This window comes from Hyaena hyaena, unplaced genomic scaffold (assembly GCF_003009895.1).
Source record: "Hyaena hyaena isolate Hyena2069 unplaced genomic scaffold, ASM300989v1 scaffold_503, whole genome shotgun sequence".
NCBI classification, from domain to species: Eukaryota; Metazoa; Chordata; class Mammalia; order Carnivora; family Hyaenidae; genus Hyaena; species Hyaena hyaena.
The window spans coordinates 178,443-203,764 of NW_024081132.1; the positions used below are offsets into that span (position 1 = coordinate 178,443).

General features: G+C 49.8%; 1 protein-coding gene across 5 annotated transcripts; it reads right to left on the minus strand.

Annotated features, from left to right (window-relative positions):
- Positions 1-660: 660 nt before the first annotated feature.
- LOC120247081 (fatty-acid amide hydrolase 1-like) lies at positions 661-24,251 on the minus strand. Of its 5 annotated transcripts, XM_039254819.1 has the most exons (17): positions 23,496-24,251; positions 20,163-20,282; positions 19,261-19,448; positions 11,932-12,045; positions 11,541-11,690; positions 11,081-11,214; positions 10,278-10,484; positions 8,984-9,024; positions 8,455-8,579; positions 6,872-6,997; positions 6,074-6,171; positions 5,651-5,750; positions 5,268-5,311; positions 4,597-4,636; positions 4,079-4,187; positions 2,676-2,821; positions 661-1,005 (listed from the first exon to the last, which is right to left on the minus strand). In XM_039254819.1, exons 3-17 carry the CDS (start codon positions 19,438-19,440, stop codon positions 877-879), a joined length of 1,743 nt encoding a protein of 580 aa, XP_039110750.1. In that variant the 5' UTR covers positions 19,441-19,448; positions 20,163-20,282; positions 23,496-24,251; the 3' UTR covers positions 661-876. The 5 variants fall into 5 exon arrangements, with proteins under 5 accessions (XP_039110750.1, XP_039110753.1, XP_039110751.1 ...); XM_039254822.1 differs by lacking the exons at positions 5,651-5,750; positions 6,074-6,171; XM_039254820.1 differs by lacking the exons at positions 20,163-20,282; positions 23,496-24,251 and having other exon boundaries at positions 19,261-19,661.
- Between the last annotated feature and the right edge of the window lie 1,071 nt (positions 24,252-25,322).

A 25,322-nucleotide genomic window follows, 5' to 3' on the forward strand; every position in this document is an offset into this window, starting at 1 on the left:
CTCTCTCTGACCCTCCCCTGCTCATGCTGTCTCTCTCTCTCAGAAATAGATAAAACATTAAAAAAAAAAAGTGCAAAGTGTGCTCGTGGTGGCAAGAAGGCTCCAGGTTGAGGGAAGGGAGGGAGGCTGTGCTGTGAGGGAGCCCTGGCAGAGGAGGCTGTGGAGGATCTTGGGAGCTGCTGAGTGTCAAGCCAAGAAATTGACACTTTGCAGGCTAAGCTCTGAACTGTGAGCCTGAGTCTGGGTCCCAACCTAGAGTCTGGTCTGACTGGGTTTCACTCCCTTGGCCTTACTCTTTGAAACTTTCTCTAGACAGCAATGGGAGCCATGGCAAGTTCTTGATCAGCGAAGTGCCTAGAAGTCACAAGTCAAAGAATAGTCCAGTTGACAGGTACCATGGACCTCATCATATCTAACCCCTTCAGTTTGTAGATGAGAAAACTGAAGTCCAGAAAGGGGAAGCAACTTGCCCAGCATCACACAGCAAGCCAGTGGCAGAGCCAGGGCTTTAACCCAGGTCACCAGCCTCTCTATTTGGGGCTCCTTCCCCTCTGCTACAGTCTGGGATATCATCTGGGGGACTGAGCTGGAGGAGAGTAGCTGGAGGCAGAAGGCCACCAGGAGGCTAGAGCCCCACCTAGACCAGAGATCACAAGATCAATCAGTCAGAAATATTTATTGAGCCCTTCACCCTGTGCCCCATCTTGGGCCAATGTGAGGAGTCCATTTCTTGAGTACCTGCACAGAGTAACAACAAAGAAAAGGAATGTGGTGGGCTTCTGGGAGGAGGAGACGTGAGGGAGATATGGTATTCATGAGAAGGAACATCAGGAGCAGACTTGGACGAGAATGAAGGTCTCCAGGAGGAGTGGCTGGTCACTCGGATCCCCTGTGGTTCTTGACCAAGGTCTCCACCTCTTTCATGAATCGGAGACACAGCTCTTCTTCCCATGGCAGGGCAACACACTGCACAGCCACAGGAAGCCCCACGGATCCTTGTACCGCCTGCCCAGAGAGAGGGTCCGTGGACTGAGAGCCTGCTTTCTGCTCACAGGTCCCTCGTCCAGCTTTCCTCACCACCCATATGCATTAGTGCAAACATTTCATCCCTAATCTATATTAAGGTAGAGATGTCCTGGAGCTCAAAGTTCCAGGCTTCCTCAGCTCCCAGGGAAATCTGGAAAACCTATTCTGACTGTATCGGTCTATACTTCTCCAGGGTCAAGATGTAAAACTTGCTCCTCATGCACAGAACTGACTATAATCATGAAATATAAAGCTGTTAACTAAAAAAATGTTTGTAATGGGGGCACCTGGGTGGCTCATTTGGTTAAGCGTCTGACTTCAGGTCAGGTCATGATCTCATGGTTCGTGAGTTCAAACCCCACATCGGGCTCTCAGCCTGGAGCCTGCTTCAGATTCTGTGTTTTCCTCTCTCCCCACCCCTCCCCCACTTGCATTCTCTCTCTATCTCTCAAAAATAAACATTAATTTTTTAATAAAAAATGTAAAAAAATAAAAAATATAAACCTGAGTATCCACCCAATGTTCTCAGCAAAGGAAAGAAGAATGTGCAAACTCCTGACCCAGAGCCTGGATCTGGCTTCACTTCTGCAGCGAAAGGTGTATTTTGACCTCAAACACAGACTCAGGAACATGGGGACTGAGCCTGAGTCCTGCCATGAAATCCAAACATAGGAATTCAAACATGTTTGCATTGTTTTATGATGATAAGATCCAAGCCTTTTTTGCCTTTGTGCTGGAGCCAAGTCAACTGGCTTCAAGTCCTGGCTCCTACACTTCAGCTGTCTGTGGCACGGGTCAAGGCTCTTAACCTGTGTGTGCCGCGTTTCCTCATTTGTAAAGCCTCACAGGAGAGTTACGGGATTTAATGATTTAATATATATACAGCTCTTTTTAAACAGCTCCTGGAACAGAGTAAGAGCTCAAGACACATTAGATGGTATCCTTATTGTTATTTTCTCAGAATTCAGGTCAGCAGTTCCACTGGGTAACTCTAGCACTAAAATCAATTTCCAAATAAAGTAAGTTGCTTAATGTCTGACTCAGGCACATACATACTTTTCAGAGTCAGTCTCTCCCTCCTTCTCTTTCTCCCTGTCACCCAAGACAGGGTTGTCATTTTAGACTGTGCATTAAATACGTCTATGGAAATATTTCCTTTTATGAAGCTACCTCTGAACTAGTAATAGTAGCATGTGTTGTACACTTCCTGTGTACAAAGCCTTATGCTAACTGCTTCACTGTTTTTCAATGGAATCAATAGGACAGCCCTGCAAAGTAGATATTTTAATTCCTAGTTTCTTGGCGAAGAAATCAAGGCTCAGAGAGGGCAGGGTCCAGTCCAGTTACATAGTAAGCTTCTAACCAGGGGCATTTGCCCCCTTTTTCCTGCCTCTGGGATAGACTTTCTCTAGGGAAGTGCCAAGAAGACCAGTGGTTTTGTTAAGTATTCTCCCAGGACAAGGACAGAGGCTGACTTAGAGCTCAAACGGTGTGCCCTCAGAGATGGGATGACACAGTAGCAGCAGTGATAGAGGATAAACACTAGGAGTGGCTGGCCCCTCCCTGCCCGCACAAGCCCGACTGGGATTGAGGCAAGAATCAGTCCTGGCTTGTGCCCCTGGGAGGGAGGCGTGGAGAGGGAAACTGACCTCCCGGAAATGCTTGTCGGAACTATCTCCGTAGTATCCCTTGTAGAAGGCCAGTTCCTCCTCGTCCTGCGGCGTCACAGTGGTGACCGGCACGACGCCAACAGGGAAGTCTATGATGTTGTACAGGTTCGTGTAGGAGCTACTATCTGTAGGAGATCCAGGCAATCCCAGAAAATCATCAGTGGACAAAAGACTCAGGCGGGGAGGAGTGTTATGTGAGCGCCCCCTCAGGGCCCTTCTCGGAACTGCAGCCCTCCCGTTCCACGTTGGGAGGGCCAGCTGACAGCTGCCCCACGCTCACCCCGCGGTGGAGGGAAGGAGAGAATGGACACTGCGGAAGCCTTACTCAGTGCCAAGCCCTGTGCTGGGCCTCTTCATTGCGGATTCCTTGAGGCCTCTCCACCCGTGTGAAGTGGTGTCAGCACAGAGCCTGATGTGGGGCTCAAACTCCCGAATGGCAAGATCATGACCTGAGCTGAAGTTGGACGCTTAACGGACTGAGCCACCCAGGTGCCCCAAAATATTCTCTTTTTATCATGGTGGTGGTAATACAGCTATACGTATTTGCTAAGATTTATCAAATTCCACTCTGAAAATTGGTGAGTTTCACTGCATGTAAATTATATTTCAGGGGCGCTCAGTTGGTTGGGCGTCCAACCCTTGCTCTCGGCTCAGAACATGATTTCATGTTTCAGTTCCTGAGATAGAGCCCCGAGTCGGGCTGACAGCACATAGACCACTCGAGATTCTTGTTCTGCCTCTCTCTCTCACCCTCCCTTGCTTGCACTTTATCTCTCAAAATAAATAAATAAACTTTAATAAATTAATTTTTTTTAAAAAAAAGTGAATGGGAAGGGCACCTGGAAAGGGCACCTGGCTCAGTGGGTTAAGCATCTGATTCTTGGTTTTGGCTTATATCATGATCTCACGGTTTGTTCCTTAATTCGAACTCTTGTTATCTGGCTCTGCATCTGGCTCTGTGCTGACAGTGCAGATTTTTCTCTCTCTCCCTCTCTGCCCCTCTCCCACATGCATGTGCTCACACACACTCTCTCTCTCAAAAGGTAAAATAAACTTTTTAAAAGATGAAAACTAAAAATAAATAAAAGGGAATGGGAAAAATTGGGAGTGTCTGCTAACAGGTACAGGGTTTCTTTTCAGGGTAATGGAAATGTTCTGGAATTAGACAGTGGTGGTGTTTGTACCACATCCCAAATATACTAAAAACTACTGAACTGTACACTTTAAAATAGTGAATTTATGTCCTCTGAATTTTATCTCAATTTAAAACATTGTTTTAAATATTGAATGGTGACAGAGGTCAAGGCCTCAGAGACTGTGGCAAGACTTTGAAGTCCTGGAATTCTAGGTCTCAACCCCGCCAGGACCTAGTGGCCTCTCACCTAGTCCCACGTCAGAAGAGCATATATGGAAGGCAGGGTCCAAAGTTGGCACCAGCAGCACATCCAGGTCCAGGGACCTCCACTTGGCTATGAATTTTTGCTGATATTCCTTCAGGGATAGTGAGGTATGGGAGGGGTAAGGCCAGCAGAGGTCACTATTTGCAGGACAAGGTCAGGGGCTCCCAGACCCAGTCCTGTTAAAGATCGGGAAGAATTCCTAGCCTGTAAGATACAGATTAAGCTATCTGGCGAGGGTCAGGGCCTTCCCAGGGGCTAAGGTAAAGGGATGGCAGGGGGAGTCTCAGACTGCAGTCACTTGGGAACAACATATCCTGGCCCCAAGGAAATGGACTACATTAAGCTCCTGGGTCACCAAGCCTCCCCATCTGGGTTTAGCCAGGCCTTCCCTGTAGGCCCGGGACAGAGCTCTACTCCCTGCCTGGCTACTCCTATCCCCACGCAGGCCTCTGCTGCCCCTATTCCGGCAGTCCCTTGAAGTCTCTTCAGGCACACATCACCTGCACTGCACTGTGATGCTCCCACAGCTTCTTGGGAGTCCTGGGGGAATAAAGAAGACTCAGAATTCCAAAGGTCAGTATGGGAGGACCCCCTTTTATACAAATGGGGACATTACAGCCAAGAGTTAGAACTTAGTCTCAGTGCAGGTTACAGACCAGCTGAAGGGCTAGGATGACCCCGTGTTTTATTCGCTGACCAAAATACCTTGCCTATCCAACGTTCCCGAGAGTACACACCCTCTGGGAGATGCCCTCCTCCCCCACCATCAGCAGCCACAGGGACTCAGAGCCTCCCCTCAAAACCATAGGTTCTTCTCCTAGCTTGTGAGGCACCCCAGTCAGCCCTCAGGCTGACCAATTCCAACCTTAACCCCAACCGCAGCCTAAACCCAACTTCAACTCAGGCCAACTTTTACCCTAAGCTAACTCTAGCCAGAACTCAGAAGCTTAACTCCAAATCAAACCCCAGGCCCAAAGTAGCCCCAATCCCAAACCCACTCAAAAGTCTAAATTTAACTAGTGTCAGACATGGCCCTAAAAACCTAATTAGATCCCAAAGTCTAAATAGCCCTCACCTCCAGTGGATGCCAACTCCAGCCAATGGCCCTCACTCAGTTCCCCCACCCCATGAAAGATGCTTGTGAGCTTGACCTGAGGAGACTAGCACTCACCCCACTCCACGGATCTCTTCAAAACTCTGGCTAGCTCGGGGATCCTAGAGAGAGAGACCCATTCAGAAACCACAGGGCAACACCAGCCTGCCCAGGATGGGGGTCCAAGAAGAGCAACTCTGCTCAGCACACTATCATGGAAGCTTCCACTCCTCCACAAGCCCTGAGCCCCCTCTAGGCCACTACTCCCTCTCTGAAAACCCTTCCTCTTTTTGAGATGCACTCTTCTCTCTGAAAGCACCCTTCTTTTGTCCCCATCAGCCCTTTCAGCTCCTCTTCTCTAAGCCCCCACTACTCTCTGGGCCCCGTCCTCCTCTCTGAGTCCTTCTCCTCTCTGGGCTCCTCCCCTCCTGAATGCCTTCCTACTTTGGTCCCACACTCACTATGTACTTCAGGATCCAGGACAAAAAACACTTGAGTGAGTCTGGCAGGTGGAGCAGGCTGATCAGTGTCTTTATGCAAGGGTCCACAATGTCCCCCTCACTGAGGAACCACAGACACATATCTGGTCAGTTACAGCCTTTCAGCCATCGACTGGCTCCCGTATCCACCCAACTCCCATTCCAAAGCAAGCCATGGAAGGAGGTCAGACCCAAAGAAACACTTCTGTTTCCACTACTGCCACCCTGGAACTGTGCATAGTGAAGATGGAGACCAAAGAGCTGACTTGCTGTTTAAGGTCACACAATTAACCAGAGGCATCCCACCAGCCCAGGCCCACAGTCCCTTCCTAGGGCACAGGTCGCCGCCAGCCCCATCCCCAACCCTGTTTTCATCATGCCCTGTCTGAGTCCTGACAAACTTACACCTTCTCCAGAACGCTGGCCCCTCCATCGCCAAACACACCCCCTATGAACAGGTGTTTGACAGCATACTCTACACAGGGGATGGTAAAGGGGATGACCTGGGAGACAGAGGCTGAGTCAGGGCCTGGATTTCCTCCGGCCCCATCTTTGCATCCTTCAGGATTTAAAGAGAGGATACCAAACTGCAGCTCCTCTCCATCCACCCCAGCCCCTCTGCTGCCATGCCCACTCCTTCACCCTGCACAGAGACACCATGGCATTTAGGCAGCCCTGCCTGCTTCACTGGGATCCAGCCCCATGCTGAGTGCTTCACATATGTGAGCTCATTTAATCTGCACAGCTGCCCTATGTGGTAGAAAACTGAGGCTTGGTGGTTAATAGACTGGCCCAAGACCACATAGTACACATGTAGCCAACCAACAATTTTCAAAGGGGATGCAAGGCCAGGACAAGCCATTGGAGGGAGGCAGGGGCTGGGGAGGGAAGTGATTTTGAGGACACAGTTCTCCTTACAGCCATTTAATGGAGAAACCCAAGCTACAGGAATTATAGGAGTGAGTCCCTGAGTCCCCACCACTGAAGAGGAAGGCTGCAAAATCTTGATGCCTTCCTCACAGGGTGGGGCCCACCCTGTCCCCAGCTGCCCCCATCAGTCTTCTCCAGGAAGTTTAGGGGAAACACAGTGATGTTAGCAACTCAAACTCGGATATAACTTCCTTTCCCTCCAAGCATTAATGGCTCAGCCCAGCATCCTCTCTAGTCTGGCTTCCCTCCCCATCCAAGGCTGAGCAGGCCTACCTGATGTCCTGCATCCTGGAGCAGCCTGGAGGTGAGCCTCACAGCTCTGGCCATGCTAGGAGATGGCTGGGTGAAGCCATCTGTTTCACAATAGCCAATTCGAAGGGGCTCGTTACTGGAGTATACCTGCGGGCAAGAGGGGCTGGGTGGGACTCTCAGGAGAGACTGGGCCTCTTTAAGACTTAAGACTTATAGGTTAGGGCCTTGGGACACAGCTGTTTTCAACCCAGTGGAATCTACAGAGGCTCCCCAAGAGCTCCTTGGAGGCCCTCTATATACTTTCCAGGCTCTAGGTCCTCTGGAGGAACTCCTGGAAGAACAAATGGATGAGGACATGATTGGGTGAATGGAGTGGATAGATAGATAGATGGTAGATAGATTCATGAATGAGTGGGAGGGTGTATGTATGAGATGGTGAATGGGTGGGTGGGCAGAAGTTGAATGGATAGATGGGTGGGTGGAAGAATGGATGGTTGGAATTGAGTGGGTGGGCAATTAAGTAAGTAGATGAATAGACACAAAGATCTTTAAACTAAAAACAGCCAGGAGAGGATGGAGATGGAGAGATCAGTAAAGGCAAAAAATAGATGACAGAAAATGATCACAGGTTGATTGTACTAGGGTATGAGTAGGGAATCAGATGAGTAGACATTGAATGAATGGGGTGGACAGAGACTCTCCCTATGGAGAGGGTTCTGGAGCAGACAGGGCTGGGGTCAAAGCCTACCTCTGCCAGTTACTATCTATGTGATCATAGGCAAGTCACTTCCTTTCCCCTCATTTCCTCACCCGTAAATTGAGAAGCACAATGCTCATTCCATAGAGTGAATATTAGGATGAACTACAGAGAGCCTGAACATAGGGGAGCCTGGGTGGCTTAGTCGGTTAAGCGTCCGACTTTCGCTTAGGTCATGATCTCGCAGTTCGTGGGTTCGAGCCCCGCGTCGGGCTCTGTGCTGACTGCCAGCTCAGAGCCTGGAGCCTATTTCAGAGTCTCTATCTCCCTCTCTCTCTGACCCTCCCCTGCTCACGCTGTCTCTCTCTCTCTCTCTCTCTCTCTCTCTCTCCTAGAAATAAATAAAAATATTTAAAAATTGTATTAAAAGAGCCTGAACATAGTAGGTGCCAATAAATGTTGTTGAATGAACTACTGAATAAATGAAGGCTGCCAGAGCTGGAATGTCCTGGAGCAATCTTCAGGTGCAACCTCTTTATTACACCACTGAGGAGACTGGGGCCTAGAGAAGAGATGTGACTTGGGCAAGGTTACCTAGAGGACTAACAGCCTAACTTAACCAGATACCAGACTCTAAACCATATCTGCTGAATGTATGTCTGTGTGTGCTGGGTATTTGATGATGAAGTTCCTCTCTGGGGGCAGTATTTGTTATGACTCCAAGTAACTGAGAGGCCAAAGCAGGGGTGGGATGTGAACATGACTGAGCATGGAGGCTTCTTGGTCACTGTACCTTGGGCTGGGAAAGGAGGTCTCCACAGAAGATAGTCAGATGGTAGACAGGTCAATGAGGGGAGGAGAGGGGAGAGGTGGGAGCTCTCCAGTCCTGTTCCCCAACCCAGCTTACCTCCTCCCTGAAGGGCATGAAAGGCACAGTGGGGTCCAGTTGGTGCATGTCTTCACTTAGCAGGGCTCGCAGACACAGGGCCAGGCTTTCCACATCCCGGGCCATGGGGCCAGCCACTGTAGTCACTGAACAGAGAAGAGGCAGACTCCTCTCATCCTTTCTGTTCCGGGAACCCCCAGTGCCTGGCCTCAGAGGGTGGAGCCCTGGACCGTGATCAGAGTTAAGGGCCCTGGGGCCAACCTGGGTCAGGGGTTGGGGACAGGTAGCACTGGCACACCAGCCAAAGTAACTCTGGTGCCTGAAAGGAGAATCTCATCTGGGGCCATACATCTAGAGACCAATAGGAGAGATTAAAGCTAGATAGTAGGAAGCACTTCTCATTGGACTAGGGGAGGCCTAGTGGGAACCATGCTTTATCACCAGTGGGGTTAATCTGTCTGACATAGGGGATGAGTGAGATGTCCTTGGGAGGAAGGCTGGCAGTTTTATCTTTGAATGGGGGTGTCCACAGGCACAGACAGGAGCTTACCTGATTTAATGCCCTTGACAGGAGAGACAACTCCAGAGTAGCTGCAAAACCCCACCCACCCAGAGCCCACTTCAGCACTTGCAGGGAAGGGCCTGAGTGCTGAGGCCTTAGTACCCAGCCAAGCACTCCCCCAGGGCCCAACACCCAGGAAGAGGAATTGCTTTAATCCTCCCATGACCCTACTGCCCACAGCATTAAGTCTGATCTCTTTGACTGACTTCAAGGTTCAAGGCTCTGACGTATCAACTCACAACTTCCCCATTCTTGCTCTTCAACACATAACATATTACTCCAGGCAAAGTAAGCTGCTCACAGTTTATAGCCTTCTAGACTCTACACCATCTCTCATGTCCATCCTTCAAAACCAAGGTCAGATTCTGCCTCCTCCAGGAAGCCTTCCTTTCCCTTGCCCTGCCTTTGAAAGTTTAAAGTCTAGGCTTTTAAAAAATCTCTGTTGAAGAAAATGTCAGATTCATCTTGTGAGTTCTGACAAACTTTGACACTCTCCTAGAGCCCCAATCACTTCCTGACTAAGCCATTTGCATGTCTAAGAGCACAGCAGTTGGGGGTGGGGTGGGCAGGGACTAGGTCTGAGAGTGTTCTGGGTCCCCAGCACAGGGGCCACCACAGTGTAGGTTCTCAGGGTGGGGCTGAAAGATGGGTAGATGAATAAGCAGAGGCAGATATGGATGGATAAACAGATGGCAAGATGAGTGGATAGATGGGGAGATAAATGGATGGATGGATGGATGGATGGATGGATGAATAAAGGGAAGGAACGATGTATATATGATTTTCAAGAGCTGAGGTAGTTGTCCTTTTGCTTACTGATATAGCCCAAATAACTAGTATAGTGTCAGTCACAGAAGAAACACTCAATATATTTGTTAGATAAATTAAATGGTAGATGAATAGTGAAACTGATTGATGGGATGATGACTGCATAGGTGGATGAATGGACAAAGGATGGATAGATGGAAAAATGGATGGATCAGTGAATGACTAAGGGAACAGGGAGGTAGATGGATAGATGTAAAGATGAATAAATTAATGTACAAATGAGTTAGTGAGAGTGGAAGGTCCATTGTGCTGCCACCTGTACCAAACATGGTGTATTTATCTGGGGCTGAAGCAGGAGTTATTTGAAGCCCTCCTACCTTTAGCCATTTTCACTAGTACTGAGCTAAATGAATAAGAGTTGAGGTGCAAGCAGGCCCCTCTATTCCCCCCCAGACCTCTGTTCCCCAGCACTGGGCTGAGTCTAACTTGCCTCCCTCCCCCCAGCACCAATCACCTGAGGCGGTGTCCTGTGGTCCGGAGGCCACAGATACCACAAAAGCTGGCTGGTACGCGGATGCTGCCAGCAGTGTCAGTACCCATGCCCAGAATGGAACCTCCTTTTGCCAGCAGGGCTCCTTCACCCCCTGAGGAGCCCCCTGGTGTCTTCTTTAAGTTCAGAGGGTTCAGAGTCTGTCCATAGATGGGGTTGCTGCAATTAAAGCTGAGAGAAGCAGAAGAAAAGGAGCTGGGAGGTGAAAGTTTAACTGGGGAGACACCCTTCCCTATGTAGAGACTGACCCCTGGGGAATCAACCTCAGGGCTGCTTTGGCTCCCAAACTCCTCCCTGGGGCTGAGCCTCCCAGTCTCCCTTACAGGTGAGGTGAGGGCCTACTGTCACAGGACAGACCAAGAGTGGACACCAACCACAAATCCCAACTTAAGGACAGAAGCCCACAACCCTGCTGTCAGAGCTGGGAGCAGGTTCCTCATAAAAGTAGGTACACTAAATACTGAAGGAGAGGAGAGAGAATAAGGGATGAGAAAAACAATCAGAGAGAGAAACTGGGATAAACACAGAGGTGAAACTCTTTAGAACCTCAGAGTCTGAGGGCCTGTAGTGACAATGGAGTCCACCCAAACATTACAAGATGAGGAAGCTGCGGCTCAGAGAGCAGAAAAGACTTGCCCAAGAACCTTGTTCCTCATGATCTGCTTGATTGGCCTCCACCTCACCCTCTTCTCTGAATTGGGATTTTGTGTTGCTGTCAGTCCTGGGCTCTGCCCCAAACCCAGCCCCTGCCTACCCACTTCAGAGACCTGTACAGTGTCTGGGGGATGTTGGTCTTAACGAAGGGAATAGCTCCCTGAGCCTTGAGCACTTTCACAATGACTCCGTCCTTGACCGCTGGCTTCTCCAGGAACTGGGCCAGGCCACACGTAGAATCATGGCCCTGCAAGGAAGTGACATTAACTCCAGCCCCTACGGGCCAGGATGTAACCACCCAATGGACAGACTCTCCCCCTTACTCTGCTCGCACACTCACGCACATTGTCACGGCCTCTGAGACTTGCACACTGTACCCTTAGGAGAGCTCACAAGTGCCAGAAGAACATGGTGGGCAAGAATTGGGTTCAGTTCCTACCTGACCACTTTCTAGTTGTGCATCCTTGATTAAGTAGCTTGCCTAATGTCACACAGTCAGATGCTCACAGGCTCAGTGGTGTATGGGCACACACACAGACATGTACACATGTGAACATACACCTCCCGGCTCACCTTGCAGTCATAGGGGTCCTTGAGGCTGATGGGGACCCCATAGAGAAGGCCTCTCTCAGTCTTCCCAAGCTTCTTCAATGCCTGCAGTTGCTCCTCACACTCACCCAAGAAATCCGTCAGGCAATTCACTTCCTGGTGTACCTTCAGTGCCTGAGCAACATTGAAGGAGACCAGCTAAAGGGCTCAGGGTGAGGCCAGGGATGGGGCACCCAGTCACCCCAGCCCCTCCCATGACCCCGACTCAGGGCAGAATAGAAATGACAGATGACTGTGGCCCGCACCCCTTCCCAAACCAGCTGCAGCACCACGATGTTACACCTGACGCCCACCTTCTCTGAGTAGGACAAAAACAGGTGATAGCTTCGACCCTACTCCTGACCCAGACCCCCACCTCCTCTAAGTAGCTACAGAGGACACTCTCCAGACTGAGCTCTTCATCCCGCAGCTTCTGGGCCAGCGTCTCCAGGGGCAGCTCCAAGATGGGCTTGGGGTCCAGGGATGGCTCCTATGGAGATGAGAGGGCAGATGTCAATGACCGATTTGCTCCAGTGCACTCCCATCCACTCAACATCACATCCTCACACTCTTCTGGATGCATAGTTGCACACACAGCCATGTGCTCAGCACATGCTCCTATACTTGTCCTTAGCATGAAGAATATTTCCTGATCTGTCTCCAGGTTGGCATGAAACCCCTACAGGGCACAGATATTTCCTCTGTCTCTGCCTCTCCAGTGCCCAGCCTGAGGTCTGGCACAGAGGAAAGACTGCCCCCTCATCTTGCTACCCAGAAGGAGCACAACTACAGTAGGAGTGACTGTATATGCATGTTTTGGAACTCAAGGGTTATGGAACTGAGGTTCATCTCTGTATGGTTTGCCATCAAGAGGCACCCTGACATCCCACCTTTCCTTCTGTCCAGCCCTCCCACTTCTGGTGATCTGACCTAGGAAAGGGCAAGATCCAGCATGAGTGGCAGGAGAGCTGGGACCCAGCCTTGACCACACACAGAACTGGTCATCTGTAACCCAGGGTTGATCCCTTCCCCTCCCATGGACTAGGTCTCTCCAAAAAAGGCAGTCATGAGTTACCCAGCTACTCCCCTCAGGGTGTGAAGGGAGGAGTGACACCAGCCCTTCAGGACTCTTGTCAGAAGCAAATATGACACAACAAGGACCTAGCACACCGCAGTCACTGAAGAAGGTGAAGTTGCCATTCTTTGTCCTCCTGGGCCCCAGCTAAGACCCTGATGCCCGCAAGCTGGAGTGGGGGTAGGGTGGGAAGACAGCACAATGGTCCTTTCTTGGTCCTGGAGCGGGGAGGTAGCCGACAAGGGGATTTCCCTGGGAGGTTACGGCTCCAACACTTCTTGTTTGTTAAATCTCTTGGCTTCTTCTTAGTCCCCATCTTACTCTCCTCAGTAGCATCTGACTCTTAGGCACTTTCTTTCTGGAAATTCTCTGTGCCCTCAACTCTCCTGCCTTCTTCCTGCCCCTGGCAGCTCCTTCTCAGTCTCCTCTGCCCCTCTTCCCTCCTGTAAGTAAAAGTTGGTGCTCCTTAGGACTTGGCCTCTTCTCTCCCTATCTGCCCACCCTCTCTGGGTGACTTCAGCATCCAGATGTGTCCCAAGGATGCCCAGATTTCCCTGCGACTGCACTCCAAGCCTATTTCCGGCCATGCCTTAGACCCATTTACTGACCCACATATCCTCAGGCCCCCCCCATGACTTATTGTTTTACTACCAAATCTGTTCATCAGGAAATTCCCAAGTGATGATGCTCTTGTCAGTGCAGTAGTCCTCAGAATCATCCTGGGTCACTCTGTCACATCCCAGTTCTGATGATAGTCACAATAGCTAATCTCAATCACGCAGAAGATGTGTTATAACACTTAATATGCTATAGGCCAAATTCCAAGCATTTTACATATAATAGCTCATGTCACTGCCTACAACAACCCAAGGAAGGGGGGCATATTATTTTCTCACTTTACAATAGAAAAAGACACTGAGGCACAGAAAGCTATTTGCCAAGGACACAAAGGCCATAAGTGGCAGAGCCCGAATCTACACCAGTGGCCATTCTCTTACCCACAAATACTGCTAATAGGTGGTTCTGCCTCCTTTATATCTCTCACTTCTGACTCTCCAGACTCCTTCTTACCTAGAACTTTCTCTCTCAGTTTTCCCAACAGCCTCCTCACTGGCCTCCCTGCCTCTAGTCTCTACCCCTCCAACTCAACCACTTCACTACAGCCTAGGTGATCCTTTTCAGATGCTGTAAAACCCATAGGTCCTAATTGCCCTCAGAATGAAGTTGCAAAGGGGTGCCTGGGTGGCTCAGTAGGTTAACCGGCCGACTTAAGCTGAGGTCGTGATCTTGCGGTTCGTGAGTTTGAGCCCTGCATTGGGCTCTGTGCTGACAGCTCAGAGCCTGGAGCCTGCTTCAGATTCTGTGTCTCCTTCTCTTTCTGCCCTTCCCCTGCTCACGTTCTGTCTGTCTCTCAAAAATAAATAAACATTAAAAATTTTTTTAAAAAATAAAGTTGCAAAACCATTCTCCTCAGTATGGTTTATGGGGCTTTCACCATAAATGTGTAACGTGTGTTATAAACCAAGATTCACGTTTATTGAGTGCTTACTGTGTGACTGGCAACCATGTTAAGCACTTTGCTTGCACCATTTCAGTAAATCCTCACAAAAACCCTTCAAAAGGTGCTTTTATTATCAATATTTCCACTTCACCAACAAGAACAACACAGAGAGGTTAACTCTGTGGCCCAAAGTCATAGAAGTGTAGAGACTTAAACCTAAGTTGTCTATACCTTCACCACCACCCTCTAATGGCTCCTGGGGAGGGAAGCTTTTCTGATGAAGCACCCCCTGGGTGCCAGGCACTGTACTAGGCCCCTTCCCTGCCTAGAATCCCACAGGCCCATTTCACCAGTCTCCTCTTTCTATGTCTCATGTCTATATTCTGCTGCCCTAATCACACTGCCCACTCCTTCCGCTTGCTGTGCCATTTTATCACCTTGGTGCCTCAGCTCAGAACTCCCCCACCTACATGCCACAAAGACTTTCTGAAGGGCCCAGACCTGGATCCCTCTAGGGTTGGAATTTGGCTAGAATGCACCTCAACAGTCACAATGTGGCTGAAATCCTGAAATCCTCCCGACTCACTTAGCAAAACACCACTCCCATGAGTACACCCCCCCCCCAGCTGCCCTAGCCCCTGCCATGGGGCTCCACCTTCTCTTCACAGTCCAACAGGTAATAGGTTAGTGCTCAGCACAGCAGGGACCCTCTAGGCATAGTCTCTGATTCTTTCAAGAACTGTGCTCATCCCTTGCCCTGCTGCCCCCAGCCCTAAGGAGCCCCAGTGGGACCTCCAGGGACCATCACAGCACGCACTGACCTACAGGCTTCTACCAAGACTGCATGCCCATCCCTATTCCTACATATCTACCTGGAGAGGTGGCACCCTGGTGGCACCCTCGTGGGCAAGTGCCCAGTGTCCATCTGGACCCGTGAGGCTAGTGCTTCCCTGCAGTTGCTCCTGCATGGCCACTTGTAAAAATGGCAGCCTCTCAGGGAGCTGGGGAGAGGTGAGAAGAGCAGGCAGAGGGCACTAATGAAGGCCACTGGACGTGGCTGCTCGAACTGTTCCTCTGCTGGTATGGAGGCACTCCAATGACTTGGTGGGATGGGCGGGGCTTTCAGGGGTCCAGCGACATGTTCACCAACTCGGTTGAGTGCCACTTCCACCTAACAGAACAAATTCACTGAAACTCACTAACTGCCCACTCAGCAAGGACATTAGTTTTAGTATTACTCAAGTGGAAGTTTTCATTTATACGGCACTTGTTAGGGGCACCTGGGTGGCTCAGTTGGTTAAACCTCCAGCTTCAGCTCAGGTCATGATCTCACAGCTCATGAGTTTGAGCTTCATGTTGGGCTCTCTGCTGTCAGCTCAGAGCCCACTTCAGATCCTCCGTCTCCCTCTCTCTCTGCCCCTCCTGGGCTCTTGTGCGTCCTCTATCTCTCTCTCAAAAAAATAAAAAGTAAACATTTAGCTGGTGCTTGCTGTGTGCCAGTCACCACTATAAACACTTGTGAACTTGCTAGAGTACTACAAGTATCACGCCATTGTAGACATGAAGATGTTAAGGCATAGAGGAGTTATTTAAAATACATGCATTAGGAGTGCCTGAGTGGCTAGGTCTGACTTTGGCCCAGGTCATGATCACACAGCTCATGAGTTTGAGCCCTGCATCGGGCTCTGTGCTGACAGCTCAGAGCCTGGAGCCTGCTTCAGACTCTGTGTCTCCCTCCCCCTCTGCCCCTCCTCTGCTCGGGCTCTGTATCTGTCTCTCTCAAAAATGAATAAACATTAAAATTTTTAAATCTATGCATCAGAGTCGAATTCAAACACAGACTGTCCAATCCTCTCTTAACTACCACATTCCTAACTATCCTGTTATACAACTTCTTATGAGGCCTGTGAGATCATAATCACTGTAGTTTATTATGACGTTCTAATAACAATGTTTGCGACTTAGTTGATAACAGAGATGCTTGAGTATACAGAATCTCAGAGAGCATTAGAACAGCTAAACAAGGGGCACCTTGGTGACTCAGTCAGTTGACCATCCTACTCTTGACTTTGGCGCAGGTCATGATCCTAGGCTCATGGAATTGAGCCACACATTGGCTCTGAGCTAGACAATTTTGAGTGTAATTGCTACCGGTTTGGCAGAAGCTGAGCGAGGACATGGTTGATGTTGATGGAAAGCCTCTGCTTAAGGAGACTACAAGTCATCTAATGACTCTCAGTTTATTGAGAGAGCTTTGAAAGATAGGGACATCTTCCGGAGGTTATAGCCACATCAAAAGATCCCCACAAGTTCTCTAAAAATTAACAAATTACTTGGAAATTATTAGGATAATTCGATGAAAGAACTGAACCTTAACTTATATCATTTTCTTTTTTTTAATAGTTTATTTATTTTTGAGACAGAGACAGAACATGGGGGGGGGGTGTGGCACAGAAAGAATGGGAGACACAGAATCTGAAACGGGCTCCAGGCTCTGAGCTGTCAGCACAGAGCTGGATACGGAGCTTGAACTCACAAACTGTGAGATCATGACCTGAGCCAAAGTCAGATGCTTAACTGACTGAGCCACAGAGGTGCCCCAAGAAAGTATACTTTAAAGTTGTTAGTAAATTGATGTATTATTAATATTTCCATAGTGGTTGTTGGGTAAGTGTAATATCATAAAAACCCTCAACCCTCAGGGTGGCTAATTTCCCCCTGAGGTGACCAGAGTTTTCTAGCCAGTGGCCTTCAGCCATGGGCAGCGTGTCTATTTACTCCAGTGGACTAGGAGTACTTTTTCTCTGTGATCTACACAAACACTGCCTTATCTCAGGATTTTCTCTCTCTGGTACTGCCTTTCCTCATCCTTCCTGCTTTTGGAAAACTCCTACACATTCTGTAAGGCTCAGCTCCAACACCACCGCTCTGGGAAGCCTTCCCCACCTAGCCCTGTCCAGATGGAGCAAAGCCCTTCCTGCTGAGTCCCACAGCTCCACAGGCATCTAGCCTTCAATCACACTCAGACCAGGGGCATCTTTAAGGCAAGTCTAAGTCAGATGTCAGCTTCATCTTCATTATGAATCTATTCCCAGGGTCTAACGAAAGGCAAGACCCAGAGGAGCCCTCTGTAAAATTTTGCTAAGCTGAACTGAATTGCATTAGTTTGAACCCTGTCAGGGTGCAACCTATGTCTCAGCCTCCCACCTCCCTGGGACATAAAGCTGGACACCTGAGGCCTTGAGGGTATCCCTGGCAGAGGAGAAGGTGCCCAGGAAAGATCTGTATAGCTTTGCTGGGGAGAGAATAAGGTACTGAGAGCCAAGAGGCTTATAGCCTTGGGGGGAAGCTGGAGACACCATGGGTGATCTCATTCCACACCCCTTCCACTCCTCCAGCCAAGCAGACACCCCCCCCCAAGTACCCAGCCCAATAGCCCCATATCCCGGATGCCCACATGCATACCAACCAGATACCCAGACACACACAGAAACAGGTATCCTCACACATCAGAAACCTGACCACACATGTACATGCTCAACCAAACATTCAAAACCGAACCTGTCACATATATCTAGATGTATACCCTCCAACCAGTAACATGACACATACACACCCAGCCAGGCTCACACGGCACAGCTCATAACCAAACACAAGCAGCACACGACCAGGCATACACTCGACCAGCACACAATAAAATCGCAGCAGGAGGCACACATAAGCAGGTTCTGGTGGGTGCAGTAAAGGAACCCAAACCCACCACCGCACACAGAGGGTGCACACACACACACACACACACACACACACACAAGAATCCTCTCCATCATGCTGATTCACCACAGCAACCCCATTAGCCCAGACTTCCTCCTCATCAACCAGGAAGGGGCAGCTGCTCTCTGGGGGCAGATTGATTTATCCAACTAATTAGCCCCAATTAATATTAATACACATTCTCAGGAACTGCATCAGCTCAGGCAGAGAAGCTGCCCCTTGGGGCCATCAATCACCATCCAGGGGACGGCAGAGGACACTCAGGAACTCCAGAGCATGGGGACAACACCTCAGGCACTATGCACAACCCCCACTCCTGGGGCTCCCAGGGAGTCCACCACCATCAACCAAAGTTGAGGACCCTAAGATACCACTCCTTGTAAGGCAGTTGGGGAGCCCAGAAAGGGGCTGTCACATCCTCCAGGCCCCACAGCAGAGCCCAGGCACAATGCAAGGTTAGCTGCCTCTCCTTCCTGCCTTCCTCTCTTCTGCCCTAGGCTGGTTCTGCCACAACACCCACAGCTTAGTGCCTTCACCCAGCCACAATGACTGCATCAGTGCCTTGAAACGTCTCAACCTAAACTGTCAAAAGCCCCTTTTAAGACGCATAGCTTTGGGGCGCCTGGGTGGCTCAGTCAGGCAGGCATCTGACTCTTGGTTTCGGCTCAGGTCATGATCTCACGGTTCTGTGACTTCAAGCCCTCCATTGGGCTCTGTGCTGGCGGTGCAGAGCCTGCCTGGGATTCTCTCTCTTTCCCTTGCTCTCTGCTCCCCCCCAACTCATGCTGTCTCTGTCTATAAACAAACAAACAAACAAACAAACAAACAAACAGACTTAAAAAAAAGACACACAGCTTCCTGGGAGGACCCCATCTCCAATGGCCACCCTGTGCTTTGCATCTATCAGATGCTCTCAAACATCTGCAGAACCCAATGGGGTGGAGGATGGAAGGGAAAATATGTAGACCAGGGTTCCTGTGTCAGTGAGGCTTGGGGGTACTCAGGGGTGGAAGAGACCTGAAAGAGACCTCCTGCCTCCAACTGCTTCCATCAGTTTATCTGATTTCAACAAATAGTTCAAGCGAATACCCACCATGTTACTGAGTCTTGTGTGGGGACTGGGAGAACAATTACAACACACTGCCCCCAACCTCAGTGGGTTCAGAGGACATGGATGAAGTAGGAACTGACAGCAGTACAAAAAGCCAACATGGGAAGGAAGAGCTGGGGAGCGGGGGACTGTCTTCCTCCCAGCCCCAGGCTCTTTGTCTTCTGAAAGGGATGGAGTAATGGTTCTGAGGTGGAATTCACCTATTGGGACTGAGGGCTGGGGGCCTCAGGGATAGATGTCCACTCACCTGCTGCCGGAGACGCTGTGCCAGGGCTTCCATCTGCTGCAAAGCTACCACCCTACGCTTCTGTGCCCTGGGGATCTTGTTCCGCGCTGGAGCATGGTGCCAGAAGAGCAGGACAGCCCTCAGCAGGGCCAGCAAGAGCAGCACCAGCGCAGAGTAAAGCAGCCAAGCTACCCCAGGCATTGTGGAACCTGTGTGGATACGGCGACTGCTTCCTCAAGAACACTGGCTGCTTCTTCGGCAGCTATATGCTAGAGCGCCCTCCCACGTCTGGGGCCACGGGGGGGGGGGGGGCAGGGGCTAGCATGGCCCTGCAGGTGGTGGAATCAAACTCCTCCCACCTAGTCCTTACATCACCTTTTGTCCTGGGGACAAGGGTCCTTGTGCCTCAGGCAATACAAAGGAAGAGGTCTTGACAGAGACAAGCCTGGAGAGGAGCCCAAGCTTGCAGGTGTGCGCAGACATCCTCGTGTCCTTCTCCCCCATCCCACCCCTCAAACATGGCCCCAGAACCTTCGTCTGACCCAGGCCGCTTCTTAATGGAGTTGGCCCTGAGGTTTCCTGCTGCTTCCAGGATAACTGCCAACCCCCTTAAAGTGGTTCACAGGCTATGTAGAGGTAGACTGAACAGGTTCACTCTGGAGGGCATCTGGGGCCCAGGTGGAGGAGGGACTCTGGGGGAGCAGGCAAGGCTCCAAAGGCGCCAGCCGGAGGGAAGATGGTGCAAGGAGTGAGGACTGAGGCAGGCAGGTGTAACTTCACCCCTGCCTCTGTTCCCTTAGCTGGGCTCTAATTGCTGACTCTAACACAAGGTCACATTTCTTGGGATTCCAGTCTCCCCAGTCAATTAGTTCTCCCTCCCTGACTCATCTCCCATCTTCTTTTTGTTCCAGGAGCTCCCTTACAGGCAGGGGAAGCAGTCGAGAGGAGTGTGGGGAGGCAAGGGGGTGCAAACGATGGGAAGATGGGGGCCCCAGAGCAGCAGGATCAGTTGGGGAGCCCTTCTTGGACGTTTTGGTCCAGTCCTGTTTCAGAGGGAAGAGAGGAGCGATCCGTCATGATGAGGCTGCCAGTCCTGGGGACCAGGAGAATGATGGCCCCACCCTCAAGACCAGGAAGTCAGAAGCAGAATTGGCAGTGGGGGGTGAGGAGGAGGACGGGGAAGGCCTGGATAGCTGAGTTCGTTGAGCAACCAACTTTGGCTCAGGTCTGGATCCCTAGCCCTGTGTCAGGCTCCCTCCAATGCCAGGCATCACACTCGCTCTGCTGTGACGTGTCAGGCTCGCTGCTGTCAGCATGGAGCCCACTTCGGGATCCTCTGTGCCTCCCCTCTCTGCCCCTCCACCGCTTGCACATGCGCACACACTCTCTCAAAAATAAATAAACATTAAAAAAAAAAAGGATTGGTGGGAAGGAGATGGGTTTGTGGTTGGTAAGGTAGAATCTGAGCACCGGAGGGCTGCCCAGGGCCAGATGTGCAGTTTGCAGCTGACCTGTTGGTCACGACCCAAAAGGTAACCCCAAGGTCATTTGCTCTCAACACTCTATGTCTGCCCCAATGGGTCTGTGTAACTAACACTCCTCATTGGCAAACTCCCCAGGTCCTTCCTCCTTTTTTCTATTTCCTTCCCCCATGCCCAGGCCTCCCTCACTGAACCCTGGCTCTCCCAATAGCTCAGCTCCCGCAAGCCATCTGATACCTGCACCTCCTGAACCTTGCTTACATCACCCTTTTTCAAGTTGCACCCTTTCATTAGCATATCACCTCATTTTATTTCTTCATTGCACTTACCATTAGCTAAAATGATCTTGTTTACTTATTCCTTGCCTTCCTCCCTAGAAAGGAAGTTCCATGAAAGCAAGGACCTGGTCAGCCCTATTCAAAGTGGCTGGCACAGGGGCGCCTGGGTGGCTTAGTCAGTTAAGTGTCCGACTTTCACTTAGGTCATGATCTCACGGTTCGTGGGTTCGAGCCCCGCGTCGGGCTCTGTGCTGACTGCCGGCTCAGAGCCTGGAGCCTGTTTCAATCTGTGACTCCCTCTCTCTCTGACCCTCCCCTGCTCACGCTGTCTCTCTCTCTCTCCTAGAAATAAATAAAAAACATTAAAAAAAATTAAAAAAAAAAAAAGTGGCTGGCACAAGGTAGCTGCTTGGTAATACTTCTTAAATGGAGGAATGACAGGCAGGTTGAGCCCTCCATTCCCACCTTTCTCTCTCTCTATCTGCTGCCCCTTCCTAGCAGACTTTAACATACTGAAGTCTCTCCCATCTTAAAGTAGAAAAAAAAAAGATTCTAATTTATAGCCTTCATAAATGCTGCCCTTACGTCTTTCCTCCCCTTTCCAGCTAAGCTTCTCAGCTCCTCCACTCCTTGCTGCCTTTACTTCCTCACCTTTTGTTCTCCTGTGCCCATCCCCATCTTGGTTTATGCCCAAATCATCCTATCTTTTTGATGTTGAATCAGCAGGATTTGAAGCCCTCAGCCCAACACTTCCTGATATACACTCATTCTTTGGCTTCTGTGACAATGCAGTTCTTGGCTTAAATGTCAAGACGTGTGGGAAGCATTTGTGCATGCACACACACACACACACACGCACATGCTGGAGAAGGTCCCATTTGGTTTACTCTCATAAAATAATAATAAAGAGGGAAATCTGGGTGGCTCCATTGGTTTAGCATCCAACTTCGGCTTAGGTCATGATCTCACAGGTTGTGAGTTCGAGCCGAGCCCTGCACTGAGCTCTATATTGACAACTCAGAGCCTGAGGCCTGCTTCAGATTCTGTGTGTGTGTCTCTCTCTCTGCCCCCCACCCCCCGGCCACCATGCTCTGTCTCTCTCTCTCTCTTTCTAAAAAAAAAAATCTATTAAAATGGGGTGCCTGGGTAGCTCAGTCAGTTAAGTGTCTGACTTCAGCTCAGGTCATGGTCTCACAGTTCATGAGTTCGAGCCTCACATCGAGCTCTGTGCTGACAGCTCGGAGCTCGGGGCCTCCTCCGGATTGTGTGTGTGTCCCTCTCTGTCTCTCCCCTACTCATAAACATTTAAAATTTTTATAAATAAATAATAAAGCGTTGATTCTGCACTATTGCACTTCTAACAAGAGTTTTTGTGCAATTATGCATTTGATGTCTCTTTGCTGGTAGAACAAAAGCTTCATGCAGGCAGTGACTATTTCTGATTGCTTACCCTGAGCATACTGTGGGAGGCATTCAACATGTTTAGTGGATGGAGGGAAGGATGAAGGGGTAGGCAAATGGGGGAACTGAATGGAGGAGGACTTGCAGAAAGCCACAGGTAGAATATAGACTGGGGGTTGTCTTAATGAACATTAATGAAGGTCATGGTGGTAGATAAGATGAACATGAAGGGAGAAAAGCTGAGGGCAGGGACTGGCTGGGAGGTTTCCTGTTGGGGACAAGAGAAGGAAGTAGTCAGGTGGACAAAACGGGGTCACTAATAATGAGTCATCCGAACCTCTATTCAACAAGCCTTTACTGGGTACCTGCTGAGTACCAGGTACCATGGTGGGTGCCGGACACACAAGAGTGAACCCCACATGCCCTGGCCCCAAGTGACCTCACCCGCCTAAGACACACAGGTCACCACTCCCAAACTATGTGTGGGGATGTGGGGGTGAAGGTGGGGCGGGGGGTTGGTCTGGACTGGCTGGGAGGCTCAGGACTTGATTATGTGGCTGTCTCTTAAGATTGCAGCAGGTCAGAGTGCCCTGGCAAGTGGCCTGGAGTGATACGCCCCAGAATCCTTCCTTGGCTCTGATCTGATCAATATATTTATTGGTGACTTAGAAGCTAAGGAGGTCTAGTGCTCAAACTTGTGGATGGACAAACTGAGACAGAGCAGGAAGGGTGGCCAACAGAATCACAAAGGCTCTCAGGGAGCCTGAGTGGCTCAGCTGGTTAAGCGTCTGACTCTTGATTTCAGCTCAGGTCGTGATCTCGCAGCTCCTGAATTCGAGCCTTGTGTTAGTGCAGAGCCTGCTTGCTCTCTCCCCCTCTCTCTGCCCTTCCCCACCCCTCAAAATAAATAAATAAACTTTAAAAAAAAAAAAAGAATCCCCAAGGCTCTGAATAGGCTGGAGCCCTGGGATGACTTAAAAGATGATCACTAACAGGGACAAATAGCAGGTATACTCAGTGTTCTAACTCCAATATCACAACCCCAGGGAGAGGAAAAGAGGGTGGGAGGGACATGACAGCTCTGCTGTCGATCTACCTTAGCAGAGGAGCACAGGGTATGGACCTTGCTTCTGTCTCCAGTGTTTGTGGTCACGTAGCCCAGAACTTGCCACTCTGAGGTGTGTAGTGCATGTTCTTAGAACGATAGTGCAAAGGCAGAAAGTACATGAAGTCTGGAGTTGGCATGTGGCTTCGAGTCTTCTCTGTGCAAACCTTTGGCCTGGACAAATCAGCAACCTTTTCTAAACTTGTTACTTCACCTACAAAGTGGAAGCAATAATGCTCATCTTTTTCCAGTGGGATAATGGGTTATCAACTCCACAGTTGAACAGATGTTGGAATCTATTAAGACATGGAGTGCTTCAGAGTATGAACAGAAGAGCAAAGAAGCCCTTTCCACACAGCCTGCTAGTTGTAAAGGAAAGACTACCCTCACCCTGGATTAAGTGGGAGGCCTGTAGGTGGAAATGTGAACTAGAGCATTCCAGAAACAGCAAGTACAGTGAGCAAAGGTCATGGAGGTGGGAGGTGTGCACAGTGCCCCAAGCTCCATGCAAGGCCCACATGACTAAGATGTGAAAGGGAAGGAGACTAGGGTCAGCCAACAGCAGCATGGCCAGCTCAGGAAAGGCCGTATAGGTCACAGCCAGAAGTCTGACTGAACACAAGGGATACTAAAGGTTTTAGGCATGATCACATTTGTGTTTAGAAAGGTCACCCAGGGGCGTTTGGGTAGCGTAGTCAGTTAAACATCTGACTCTTGATCTTGGCTCAGGTCATGATCTCACTGTTTATGAATTCAAGCCCCATATTGGGCTCTGCGCTGATGGTGTGGAGCCTGCTTGGGATTCTGGCTCTCCTTCTCTCTGGCCCTCCCCTGCTTGTGCTCAATCTTTTTCTCTCCCTCTCAAAATAAAGAAATAAACGTATTAAAAAATTTTTTTAAAGAAAGAAGTCACCCATCTGCTATATGAAGGACAATTGGAGAAGACCAGTCTGAGGCAGGAGGCACCAGGCAAGAAACACGATAGTGGACCTGGGGAGAGGGAAGAAGCCATGTGGTTCCCAGGGTCTTGAGGCCGCTGGACTGGTGGTCAGACAGGAAAGAGGAGATGGCTGGTTTATACTGCCATTCCTCCATGCCTCAGGGTCATGGGGCATTAGGAAGAGCTCTCTGCCAAGGCTCTGACACAGACTAACCCAGGTTTTGATTCTAGGTCCCCCACTTCTAGCTGTAGAACTTTCTATAAAAGAGGACAAAGATGCCTACCACAGGGTTAATAGGAAAATTAAATGACATGATGACTATCAAGTGCCCAGAAAGTAGATGGTTCATAGGATGTGTACGGTAAGTAGCATTCAGAATGCCCTTCCCTCTTTTTCCTGATCAAAAGTCACCACAGCACTCCATGCATTAAATATTCAGGGTTTTCACTCACACACCCATCTGCCTCTCTTCCTCCTTTCTTTCAACTTACATCCTCCAAAATGTGAGCTCCAGGAGGACAAGAATCTAGTCTGTCTCATTAGTCCCTGCAGTCCCAGCACCTGGACTGCCTGGTCCCTAGGAGATGCTCACTTAATATTCACTGAATTAAGCACCTTGTAAGTGCCACTCCACATGCCAAGAATATAGTGATGAGTAAGACAATGTGCAGCTTTCAGGAAGCTTGTTTGAGTGAAGGAGACAAAAAACATCCACATAATTCCAGAGAGCATCAATGCTACAAAGCACAAGGGCCAACACATTAGAGGGGGTCAGGGAAGCTGTTTTACAAGTGGGTGATCAGGGAAGGTGACATTGGAGCTGAGTGTTCCAAGCAGGGGGGACCAGTCAGTATAACGCAAAGGCTCTGCAGCAGGG